We start from the raw sequence: 13,230 nt of genomic DNA, 5'->3' as shown, positions 1-13,230 counted from the left end.
CCTGCCTCTGCCTCCCAAGTGCCAGGATTAAAGGCGTGCGCCACCACTGCTGGGCTGGGAGCCCCTCTCATACAGCTTCCTCTGCCTCTTCCTCCTTCCCTGGATCACCAAACACTACTGCCCCCTTTTCTGTACTAAATCCCAGATTCCTCTCTGTGAAGATTCCCCAATAAGAACAACCCACCCAACTCAGACAAAATAACCCACACTCTGAGCTCTAGACAAGGCTCACACAGCCAATCGCTGGCAAGCTCTGCTGTCCACTGCAGGGCCGGCCTGCGCCAAGAGCAGCCTCGGCACACAAAGGAAGCCTAGGGTCCCAGCGGAGGCTGGAAACGGGTGTGATTTCTCTAAGCTGCCTTTCTCCCAAGCCCTCCGCAGCCCTGGGGTGGCTGCATACATTTCTATGGAGAGAACAATGTTGACATGACCTGACAGGTGACTCGAGGCTCAACACTGGCCAATATGGAGCCCACCCTAGAAGAGCTGGGGTAGAGAATGACACAGGAGTTCTCTCGATTTAAAAGACAAGACATCATGTGTATTCACATTCCTTTCTTCAAGGCCCGTCCGTCCGGATGCCATGTTTTTGCTCTGCGTAAGAAGTGGTCCTTTACTAGGAACAGTTTTAGCTCGGAGGCTAGGATGATGGTCTCAGCTGGTAGAGAGAGCTTTCCTCACCAGCTCCCTGAGGCCCAACCTCGGAGCCCAGATGAAAATCCTGGATTTGATGGGAGTAGCTGGGGAGGCAGGGGCAGGCAGATCTCTAAGGCTTGCTAGCTAGCCTAGCCGAGTGGGTGACCACTTCGGCACAAAGATTCTCAGGGACTCACGTAGACATCAGTACATTCACTTTCAAGATTGGAGACTTGCATTATCCAGGCAGCGGTCAGACTTCCAATCCCCATAACCCACGTGAAGGTCGGAGAGAACTAACTTCACAAAACTGTCCTCTGGCCTTCACTTTCACACCAGGCGTGACACGTGTGCCATACCCTGCCTCTCGATAATAATAAGAAAATAAAGTAAAAAAAAAAAAAAAAAAAAAGCTTCCAGCCTCAGGGTGTTTGGAATGCCAGATGCGACAGCTTTGCCACTCACACCTAGCGTCCCCGTTTGAGCGCTGATGCGTGCCCTACCTGTATGAGTTCTTCTGTGTGCTTTCAAGTGCGAGCTCTTAGTGTAGACCTTATTGCAGCCATCATAGTCGCATCTGTGTATCCTGCGCTTCCTTTGGGTATCCGGGGATTCCACAGGTAGAGGTCGCTTCCCAGGCTGCACGATGACCGAAGGATGGTTCCTAGTGAAGTCAAGATTAAGTGCAAAACGTTGAGTAAAAGGTGCTTCCCTTTCCTCAAGTCTACTAAAAATAAAAAGCACTTACAACATCGGGCAAAAACAAACAAAAAACCCCAACGAAATGAAAAAAAAAAAAAGACCATTAAAAAAAAAAAAAAAAAGAATTAGCTGTTCAACCCAAGAAGCGCTGCGTTTATATTCATTCAACAAACATGTAGCGAGCACCTACCATGAGCCAGGCACTGTGCTTGGCACCGGGACACAAAGATGAATAAAAACAGGGTTCCTGCCCTCGAGGAGCTCACACTCTAGGGGGAGACAGACATGGAGATAAGTAATGACAACAAGAAGGTTAAGGGGCTCTGCTGAGGGTGGAGCCTCCTGCGCATGCGGAGAGAGGCTCTCGGGTGTGTCCGGTACTTCTCAGCACTGCACCGGGTTTCCCACCGGCTAGCTCTCCGATTTCCATTTTTCGCGAAGGAAACATGGAAACAGTCCAACACGCGGCTCTACAGATCAGTACTCTATGCTTCCTTTCTCTGTCTCTTGCTGAGCACTGACTGACAGTTTTCATTGGCTCTTTCAAAGGAAGTCCATCATTGCTGTCTACAGCACAATCTATCAGCGCCAGCGTGGCTTGTGCATGAGGGAGGGGTGACTGGCTCGGGGTGGGGCACCCATAAAATTGTTTTGACTCAAAAATTTTGCACGAATATTTGGTTTTTGTTTGTTTGTTTTGAGGTGACCAGTTAAATAATAAAATGTGGGTTCATTTTACGTGGTCTTTCTCTTCTGTCAGTACTTTAAAAACCTTACCCTGGGAGCCGAGTCCAGACAGATTAAGTCAGGCTTCAGAGACACAGAAAAGTGAACACGAAGCGGTGGGGGCATGGCCAGGTGACTGGAACTTCCATCACACACGCATATATTTTTTAAATTTGGGGGGGGGGCACAATGGAGAATAAGGTTTATTTGGGGTTTTCTTATTAAGATGGAGTAAGTCTCTAAAAATCCTTCAGTAAAAAGGAAGTTCTCTTTTTTACTTTGGAAAGTGCTCGGGAAAATTGAGTCGCCTATGTGTCTGGGACCCAGGCAGACAGTCTATGCCAAGTGGCTTTAGAAATCTTGTCCAGCAACTGGGTTTTCTGTAGGTTGAGAATCTAAATCATTTCAGCATGGTAATTCCGATTGTGTTTCCCAGTGTCCGCTCTGTCACCGACAGTCTCTGTGCCTCGATTTCCTCTGTGAGATGGGGGTGTTAATGCTACCGACTAAAGAGGCTGCTGTGGATGCGAATGACTACTCAGAGAACCACAGGACGGGGTTTGTGCCAGAGGCCAAATGACTAACAGAAAGCAGCCAGTACTCTGTGCTCAGAAGCACCCTTTCCTGCTGCACGGCACAGCTGTCCAATTCATGTCGCGTTTTCTGGATGTTTCAAAGCCGCTCTAAAAAACTATCAAGGTAGCGTCTATTGGAAAACTTGGCAATGTGGTGGTATAGGTTAAAGTAAGAGAGAGATGAAGGTCTTGGCAAAAGCAGTCTTCCGCCATTCAGCACCCATTTCTAAAGAGATCATTTGGGATCAAACACGCATAGACTAGTTTAGTTACTACGAAGCAGATACCTGCCCTGAGTTAAATCGGCCCCTCCTAAGTCCGCATCCTTGCGCCCTCTTCTGTTTTTCTGTTCTCCCATTTTCCTGTTCTAAACGCAGCCTGACAAAGGTAAAATACACATGGGACAGCATCTTTTGAATTTTATTTTATATTTTGCTATACCTTTAAAATGCATTTAAAAATGATGCTAATGCTGTAATTCTGGATCAAGCAAATGGGTTTCCAAGCTGTGAAGCCCACGCCTAGGCAGCAGGGTTTCCAGGCTGGGGTTGTTGAGGGCCAGGTTCACTGCAGTGTTCTAGGTTACTTGGCTTCAAGCAATTCTTTCCTGGCTACTGTGTTCTATGTGGGCTGCTACTGGGCCCCCTCCAAGACATTACTTAATCCCATCTGCGAAAGAATTACATGCTCCACTCTGCTTAATCTACAGAGGTTTTTTTTTTTTTTTTTTTAGGAGAAAAATGCATCTTAGGTCAGCATTAAATAAACACATTACTCATTAAGCATTCAAAAGCCTCCAGCAGTCAGATCACTAAAGGACTATTACTTGAAACAGAAATATATAATAATATATATATATATATATATATATATATATATATATATATATTATATAGCTCAGGCTGGTTTAAATGCCTGATCCTCCTGCCTCTACCTCGCACATGCTGGGGTCACAGGCATATCCTACCACGCCTAGCTGGAAACAGTATTTCCTTTTAAGCAGTATTTAAAGAATGGGAGACTGCTTTCAAATACTTTCCCACAATGTCTCACATTTAAATTCGTAATGTAAGTCTAGCCCTGTGCTATCCACTGGCCAACTACACAGGAAGACCGCCCAGAGAGATGGAGCTCAAAGCTCAGGTCCTCTGTGTCAAGAGTGGGACCGTGGGTGTACTGGGGGTACCTTAACTAACGTGTTGGCTCCTCAGTTCTCTATCTGCTCTGAATAAAGGAACTCAATTGAAACACCTGGAGCTGGGCATGAGGACTCATGCTTGTAGCCCTGGTAGTCAGGAGACTGAGGCAGACGGGTTAGGAATATGGGGTCAGCCTGGGCTGTGCACCAAGACCCTGTCTTTAAACAAAACCAGACAAAACCCCTAAAACTGAACTTCTAAGGGGAAGTACTATACAACTGTAAAAAAGGAGAGCACTGGCCTCCAGGATACTTTCCTAGCCCGATGCTGCGGCTGGGATGAACAGCCGCCCTTCTCATCCACTAGGGACTATATAGGATGCCACATCTAGGCCGTCATCCCTAGACCAAAAGCTCGGTGTGGTGGTATGGTCACACATGAGCCGCTGAGAAAGGCACACAAACCAGAGGTGGGTGTGACCGCAGTAGATCTGAAGTCACCCACAATAGCTTCTGTAAAGCCGGGGAATTCACACTACTCTGAGCCATGTGACAGGAGAGGAGGAGGTAGGACAGGAAAGGCAGGCTGGAGAGAAGATCGTGTGGGAGAGGGGTGGGGGGAGGGACCCTGCAGAGGCAGTGGCTGTGGCTGCTGAGGTTGTCCCAATGCGTTGGCTGGACCCAATGCAGAAGCACTACAGAGTCGGTATAAGAGTAATTACAACAACAAAAAAACCAGAGGACGTGGGCAGTGAGAGTAAGCTCAGTCCTCGCGCATGCTGAAGCACAGCGCCCGGGTCAAAGCTGGCTTCCCAGAGGCTGCTCTCTCCAGGGGTCAAACCACGAACTGTGACTTAACCATGTGAGGGACCACCCTGTCCAAGCAGAGGCTCAGATGCTGGCCAAGGCAGAGCATCCTTCCTCCTGGCTTGCAGCTGTGCAAGCGAGGAGAGGCTCCGAGGGCAGCCATGATTAAAGACGCAATGCCAAGATTTCTTTCTGTGCCGAGCTGCAGGGGAAGCTTCTGCCGCCAACGCTGTGGCTGGCCTGAAGGCGTCAGACAAAAGACGTTTTCAACAATAAACACATGCTCTACGGTGCTAGAAGTGACAGCTGTGGGTGAGGGGCATGGGGCACCTGCTGTTTGACACGGGATAACTTTTGGTTGTTCAGGCTGATGTGAACATCAAATCCAGTCTTCATGGAAACACTATAGATCCCACATGGATGGCAATAAATAAATAAATAAATAAATAAATTCATAAATAAATAAAAATCAACAGAAGATTCATGTGGTCACCTTGGGGGACCCATTTGGTGAGGTTGACACAACTGCTGCAGATCCAGTCCATGTTGTTCTTGGAGACTGTCTTGGCCACGGTTAAACTGAGGCACCACCCAGTGATGTCCCCGGCCATCCACTGCACATCACACGCTTGCAATTCCTTGCTTTATGCGGGGACCCCAGGCGCACACCACTACTAAAACACAAGGTCTGCCTATGCATACTTACTCTTGCAACAAGGCTTGCGGGGGGGACACTGGGTTCATTAAAGGGGGTGACATTTCTTCAGGGTAATAGTCAGTCCTCTGTGGTTCAATTCCAGGTTCTATTTTAATTTTTTTCTGTAATAAGGGCTTCTCATATGATTCAATTACAGGTACTAAAAAAAAAAAAAAAAAAAAAATAGAAAAATCATTCTACACACAATCGCGAAAGCTCACCTCACAGCTTCTGGGGACTAGATTTTTGTTATGTGTATTTCTTCGTCTCTGGCAAGGTTCCAGCGGGCTCAATTTGTGAGTGAGCCTCACTTCTTTTGAAGCAGACAGAGGACCCTGTAGCTCAAGACGACTCTCCATTACAAAATCTGGCTAACCCCATAGTCCCCTCTCTCAGGTTGACAAACTGGTGGCTTTTAAGAGCCACTAGCAGCATGATCAGAAAGTACTTAAGTCTCTTTTGTGCCCAGGACTGTATTGGTACTCAGTAAATCAAAGTATAAAATATACCGTGAAAGTAACTAATTGCTGGACGCTCTCCCAATATCAACACTTCAGAACAAAAACAGAAAGAATTGCCCCAGGATATCCTTTTGAGCCCAGGCCAGGCCAGGATATCCTTTTGAGGATATAACAGCTCTGCCCGCTGTCCTCACCAGACTCCTGGCAGAGATGCCGTCTACTAAGCAGGTGCTGGGTGTTAGGGGCATGGCAGAATTTACCTGGCATGCCGCTGTTTGAATTGTCCATCTCTTCTGACAAGGAGACCATGAGAGGCTGCTGTAGGTGGCTGGTATACATAAAAGGGACGGGCTGGACCACGACGGGTTGAATGACGGGGAGAATGCCCGGGCTCCGGATTCCATGTCTGGACAGCGCGGCCGCCATCACAGGCGGCATAGACAGCGGTACTCCGAAGGGCTGCACGCCGGGAGAAGGGGGTGAGTACTTCTTAATGGGCGGGCTGGAGGACGGCATGCTGAGGCTAGGTGATGCTCTCCGGTGGGAGGGGAACTTCAGAGAGGAAGGAGAACCGCCCGCAGCGGGCGGGGAGCCCCGCTTGTTCACCGTGAGGTCCACTGGCTCCACCTGTATCCCGTGAGTGAGGCCTTCTGGGGTCTGGAAGAACTTATCAGGCAACGGTGTGGAGTAAATGACCCCGTACTTGTTGGGCTTCATCGATTCTATGTAATTCGATGGGTAGGACTATGAGAAATGAGAAAAAGAAAATGGAGACGTATAAGGAGACATACTTTAGATTCCCCCCAAAAGCTATGGGAGAGATGGGTTTAGCAATTGCTAGAAAGTAAGGTTGCTGGGCCCCAAGAAAAACTGAAAATTGAATTCAGGATTTTCATACTCAGTGAGAAGGCTGATAGCTGGCAGGCTTCTAAAGCTGCCTGCATTGTGGAGGGCTTGAGGCCTTCAGGAGGAGCCAGCACTGAAGGCCACCAAGCAGGCCTAACTATAAAACCTAGTTGGAAGCCAGGCGTAGTGGCGCATGCCTTTAATCTCAGCGCCTGGTAGGCAGAGGAAGGCAGATTCTAAGTTCGAGGCCAGCCTGGTCTACAGTGTGAGTTCCAGGACAGTCAAGGCTACACAGAGAAACCCTGTCTTGAAAAACCAAAAAAAAAAAAAAAAAAAAAAGAAACCTAGTTGGGTTTTTTAAATTTTTTTTTTTTTTTTTTTTGGTTTTTCGAGACAGGGTTTCTCTGTGTAGCCCTGGCTGTCCTGGAACTCACTCTGTAGACCAGGCTGGCCTCGAACTCAGAAATCCACCTGCCTCTGCCTCCCAAGTGCTGGGATTAAAGGCGTGCGCCACCACTTTTTTTTTTTTTTTTTTTTTTTTTTTTTTTTTGAGGCAGTCTCACAGTGTAGCTCTGGCTGACCCGGAACTCCCCTCCGTCCTCAGCCCTGGGATTAAGGTGTGCTCCACCACACCCAGAACACTACTCTTTCTGAGCTCTTCCGGCCGGCCGAGGTTTTGATTGGGATTACCCTTGGGCTCACACTCTTTCTTCTCTGGGTCAGATGGGCTCAGTCTCTGCCCGGCTATGAACTGCAACTGGTTTTCCATGTAGAAGTGACTTTCTGGACCCAGTACCAGCAAAGCACCCAGGAATGGGAGACTGGGCCATGAGACCTGCAGTGATGGGGAGATCCTCGTTGCGGGGGCACAGAGGAGCCCTTTTCCAGGACGCTAAGGTGGTAACACAAGATGACCTATGTAATCCTCTCAACTTCACTCACGACACCCTGGGTCGCCCCATGAGAGCCTTCCAGCCCTTTATGCGGGAGACGCACACCATGGCTGTAAGACTCCAAACTCTAAGATCACAGTGCAGCCAAGGGTGGCCAGGCACACCATTGGGCATACTGACTGAATGTCTAGGGGAACAGCAGCCAAAGATGGCAAAGACTCTCACCTTTCTAGCCAAGTCTTAAGTGACAGAGATAAAGAGTAAAAAGATGAGCTTAATGTTAAAAAAAGAAGACTCCCAATATTGTGCAGAAATATGCAAAGGAGGAATCTCCTCTCTCTTCTTAATTAATCAGAGACAGAATTTAACTCTATAGCCCAGACTGGCTTTGAACTGGTAGCAATCCTCCTGCCTCTGCCTCCAAGCGTTGATCTGCACCGGCACACGCAGCTCCACCTTCCTTTAGAACTAGCCACACCCACCCAAGTATATATCACAAGGCAGGAGGTCCGGTTTATACGGCAACATCAGCATTAAGCCTATTTAAATTTAATTTAAAATAGGGGTTATTATGAGAACAAGGCTCACAGACACTGTACAAAGAGGATCTCGATAATTAACTCCGGGGAGAAGCATTCTGTGTTTTAATTCTCCAAAGGACACAGCTCTGCTGGGAGGCAAGACTTCATGAAACAGACGGAGGGCAGCAGCGTGCGATGCGGCACCTTCCTCGTCTCAGCCCTGTTCCTCCAAGACCTCCCACTGACCTAGATTTTAAGACCCACAGTTCCTGGCAGCTGAACGGGGAAGCAGAGTGAGGACACCCCGCCACTGCTGCCACCGCCGCTGGATTTTTCTATCCGTGGCACGAACCTCAGAGAAGTGGGAATTCAGGCACATGCCAATTTGGTAATATCCTCAGGGTTCTCATATACTGTTTAACATCCGATGTGCATCTTCTATACACACTTAGTGCAAACTGATGCCCCTCTCCTCTAGACTGCCTTCAAGTCTCCATCAAAGACCCAGGCTAGGTGTAGGGAGGTACTCTGGGACAGACACTCAGCCCCAGGTCCATAATTAACTCTTTCCAGTTCGACTGCCTCACAAAAGGGCAAAGAAATACAGCCCTTCCTTGGCTCACCAGCAAGCCTGAGTCTTCTCTAAGCCAGGTTCAAGCATTTGGGTGGAGCACGAAGTCTACAGCAGTGGCTGGCACCCATCTGGCAGGCACGGCATAAAACGTGATGCACATCAGGTGTGACCTGTGATGAAAATTCCACTAAGCTACTTCCCTCTGGTCTAGACCACTCCTGTCTTCTAAGTACACGGGTGTGGCTGAATGGGTCACAAGTACCCACCAGAATCAAGTGTTGGATCAAAAAGGCATTGACAGGTGTGGATGGACCCCACAACGTCCTCCACCATGTCTTCTGCAACATAGCTGTCCAAAGACGGGACTCAAAGGTCTACCAGCTCCACCCCAGCCCTCTGTTGTCTTCTGCTGAAATGTGCACCGAGTGTGTTCACGCCTCTTCTGTGTGTGTGTGTGTGTGTGTGTGTGTACACTCGCTGACTGCTGCTTGTCACCAGAAAGTGAGGCAAGAGCTTCAGCTGTTCTCAATGAATGTCTGGGATGAATTAACCTGCTTCCTGCAGGTCTTCTATCCTGGCAAGGCTGGGGGGTAATGCCAATACTTTTGATTCCTGGAGACATGGGGATTGGAAGGTGGGGAGCTCGGACACCCCCCCCCCCAGAGGTCTCACTATTTATAAAGTGAGACTTTCCAGGTTCCTATTTTATTAGGAACAGCTTTGACGAGTTCTCTTCACAAGACAGTAAGTGGGTGGGACAACTGACAGGAACAGGAAGTCTCTGCTGATGATGAACAGGAAAACAAGGGGCATCTGTGACGGGCCACTTAGGCGTCCTCAGACCACAGGTGGGGCTGTGTGCACAGGAAGGCGGAAGGCGTGGCACGTTCGTAAACACTCGCTCTGGGCTCTGCGAATGCTCTCAGGCAAACAGAAGGCTTTCTGTCCACCTGGCCCAGGAAAACCACCAAGGGTTCTGTTGGGACAGAGCAGGGGAAATGACTGATTTTAAGTACTTCTCAAAGGACGAGGATTCTGCTGGCTAAGACTCACCAGAAGAAAAAGAAAAGAAAAAAAGAGAAAAAAGGGAATTTAGAGAAAGATTTAAAAGTATTTGGTTTTTTTCCTTCAATTTGTTTTCTTTCTGATTGCCCGTATCAGGAAGAGCCCTAGTTTTCGATCTTTTCCCTAAGACCTTTCAATCACATGCACAGACTTTAACACAGTTTATATTTCAGTAAAAATAAATGGTTTTTCTTTTCTTTTTCTCTCTGTGTAGCTCTGGCTGTCCTGGAACTCACTCTGTAGACCAGTCTGGCCTCAAACTCAGAAATCTGCCTGCCTCTGCCTCCCAAGTGCTGGGATTAAAGGAGTGCGCCACCACCACCTGGCTAAATGTTTTTTCAAAACCATGACAAAAAAATTACCAAAAAATGTGATTGCTTTGGCTAGGATATTTTTTTTTAAAAAAAGAAAAAGGTGACAGTGGGGACCAACAACAGACACGCGGACAGACACAATGGCCTTGCCATGTTTTGTGTGTGTGTGTGTGTGTGTGTGTGTTGGGATTAAAAAACAAAATAAAACCATTCTTGAGGCTGGAGAGATGACTCCGTGTTAAGAGCACTGGTTAATCTTGCAGAGGACCCAGGTTTGGTTCCCAGCCCCCACGCGGCGGCTAGCCACTGTCTGCAGCTCCAGTTCTAGGGGATCCAATGCCATTTCCTGGTCTCCTCAGGCACTGCATGTATGGGCGAATATACATGCACGCATGCACACAATCCTGGCACACAGAAGGCTGAGGCAGGAGGACTGCCATCAGTTAAGGGCAGTATGGGATACACAGCAAGGCTCTCTCTCAAACGAAACAGAAACAAACTTACAACCGTCCTTTGCTGCTGTTCCCATGGGCATTCTGACTCCTCCAGTTCTTCCCATCAGGGTGAGGGACACGACATTTGAAGAGCTGACAGCACAAACAGAAGGTCTTTCTACTTCCTTCACAGTGAGGACTAAAGCTAACTTTTGGAACTAGAGTGAAACGCTGTGTCATGTGACCACTAGCACACAAAGGGGAGAGAGATAATTTATTATAAAAATACTTTTACATATTTCAACTTTGTGTGTGCTGTTTTTGTTTGGTTTTATTGGTCAACTTGGCACATGACTAGGGCACTGGGAAGGGGACTTCAACTGAGCAGCAATTGCCTCTCTTAGACTGGCCTGGAGGCTCGTGTCTGGGGGCATTTTCTTGACTAAAGGTTGATGTGAGAGGAATCAACCTCGGGCCAGTGGTTCTGGGCTTATGTTAAGAGTTAGCTCTTGAGCAAGCCAGTGCTCAAGGCCCCTCCTCAAGGAAGGTCTCTGCCTCAGACTCCTGCCTGGGTTTTCTCAGCGATGGAGTGTGACCTGGAGCTGTAAGCTGAAATAAACCATTTCCTCCCCACGGTACTTTTGGTCATGGCGTTAACCCCAGCAGTGGAACACAAAAAACAAGTTACAGTGTCCTAACGCATAAAATAAAAAAATTCCCTTTATCTCCTTTCCTCTCCAGTTAAGTACGGTTCCTTGGTACTTGGGTACCTCACACTGACCTCATGATGCGGGTCCTTGCATTAACTGCAATTGGGTTCACGGGCCATACTTTCCGTGCCCGACTAAGAACACTGGGTGTCCATCAGTCAAATGTGTATCCCTGGTGGCCACATGCCATTTATAAACATTGTCCAGTGACACACCAGAGATCCAGATGTGGCTATCCTTTAACTTTCACATTCCCGGAGGATGCTCAGGTAACAGCCGAGAGGAAGAGAGCTTGAAGAAGGAGCGCCCAGCGAAACCCTCGCCCAGTGTCCTCAACCTTCCTCACAAAACCGTGACCCTTTAATACAGTCCCTCATGCTGTGGTGACCCCCCAACCATAACAGTACTTTGTTCCTACTTCCTAACTGTTATGTTTTAGTGTTATGTAATGGATGTAATGGTGATGTAGATATCTGACATACAGGACATCTGACACTCAACCCCACAAAGGGGGTTGAGACCCAGAGGTAGAGATTCACTGCCTAAGAAGAAAAGTCTATTTGAAAAAAAAAAAAAAAAATATATATATATATATATATATATGCACATGATAACTGCATTATCTAGCTATTGTGCTAGAATGTAAATATTAATTCCTTAAAGATGCTGTCACTGATTTTTTTTTTGTTGCAGATGATAGTAAACACGTCGGCGGCTTAGTAATCTCCATGGGAACTGTGTGCCAAGCACCTTGGCCTGACCCTGTCTGAGTCTTGTATAAGTCTTTCTGGCAGGAACTTCCACAGCCAGTGCATAGGGATGATCTAATTTTGCAAGCGTGTCATTCCCAACCTTCAAGATACACATCCAGGCCAAGATTCTTTTCCCCCTTGTGAATATTTTCCGACCCCATGGAAGAAAAGAGCCGGGCGGACTGGGAACGCTGCCTTGTTAGTCAGTGTCTACTAGACCACATCCTCTTGTCCATGCCGCTCCTGCTCTGAAAAGTCGGGCACCTCCTCGTCATCTCCGTGGCCCCAGGACCTACCGAAACACCTGGACCGAGTCTTAGTCCCCTAGTGTGTGAGGAGCGCTATGGCCTGGCTCACAAGAGGGGCTGACTGAGCGCTAAGGTTTAGAAAGAGGCCGTAGATGTAATTCCCACCCAGCCACACACCCTTCCAAGTGAAATAGGATCTGGTTTCCCTGCCAAGTCCCCTCTCTGACTGGCTTCTCCTCAAGCCATCCTTCCTGGAGCCACAGCCTCATATGGCTTCTGTCAATGCTTTCTGTCTTCCTCCTTTAAAAAAAAAAAAAAAAAACACTTTGTGCTCAATGTGTTTTACACATACACGTGTAAACTTACTTTCACGGTGACCAGATCGGCCTACGGTTGACCCTGTCTAGGGGTGTGGGGATAGTGACACCTCGTTTACTACTGGGGGCTTTGAGAAACACCACCTGTCAAGCAAGAAGCACTTTAGGAAAGAAACGCAGGGCACGCACGATGTTATCAGTTAAGAGAGTTTGGGGACGCTTACCACTGAGACAGGGTCCATGGCCTCCTGCTTGACAGGGACTGGATCAAACATGAGCATCCTTTCTGTCACGCCTTCTAGGGTGTTCTGATGTCCGGCCTAGAAAACAGAACGGCATGCCTGGTCTTATTGCCGAGGTCCCATAAGCTAAGAAAAAGAAAAGGTCCCTTTACCAAGTCCTAGCTCCACAGTCCATCTTCTCTCTCATTTCCCACACCTACTATGAAGAAGATGCCCCTTCGCATAATTAAAACCAGGCCTCCCGGGCAGGACTAACTGAAAGCGGCATTTCTAATACAGCTACACAAACCCTGACATTTCTGGAACAATATGCACAGCTTCTTCTGCCAGGAAACCTCACATGGCAAGGCTGGGCAGCTCAGCAAAAGGTCCGCCCCATCCCCATCTCCGTCAGAAGACAGCGAGGAAGAAACCCAGTAGCAACCACCATCAATGCTGGTTTTAACCCTCCACACCCTGTGTAAGTGTGTACGCAGCGCACACGGTTCCCATATTAGCCTGATGCCACGCTAGTGAAGGCAATGCCGACCTTGAGCTTGTCCTGCTCTGCTCTGTAACTGCAATTCTGCTGC

General features: G+C 48.1%; 1 protein-coding gene across 1 annotated transcript in view; it reads right to left on the bottom strand.

Annotated features, from left to right (window-relative positions):
• Positions 1 to 228: 228 nt before the first annotated feature.
• Positions 229 to 13,230, bottom strand: part of Klf3 (Kruppel like factor 3) — a 25,893-nt gene continuing 12,891 nt past the window's right edge. Inside the window, exons 2-6 of the mRNA XM_021210314.2 lie at positions 12,641 to 12,736; positions 6,003 to 6,486; positions 5,291 to 5,441; positions 1,104 to 1,300; positions 229 to 404 (exon numbers count right to left, since the gene is read on the bottom strand). Coding sequence (XP_021065973.1) covers positions 229 to 404; positions 1,104 to 1,300; positions 5,291 to 5,441; positions 6,003 to 6,486; positions 12,641 to 12,697 — 1,065 coding nt within the window. The 5' untranslated portion in view covers positions 12,698 to 12,736. The remainder of the gene's footprint in view (positions 405 to 1,103; positions 1,301 to 5,290; positions 5,442 to 6,002; positions 6,487 to 12,640; positions 12,737 to 13,230) is intronic.

Source organism: Mus pahari, chromosome 13 (genome assembly GCF_900095145.1).
Source record: "Mus pahari chromosome 13, PAHARI_EIJ_v1.1, whole genome shotgun sequence".
NCBI lineage: Eukaryota > Metazoa > Chordata > Mammalia > Rodentia > Muridae > Mus > Mus pahari.
This window is presented reverse-complemented; position numbering and strand designations above follow the sequence as displayed.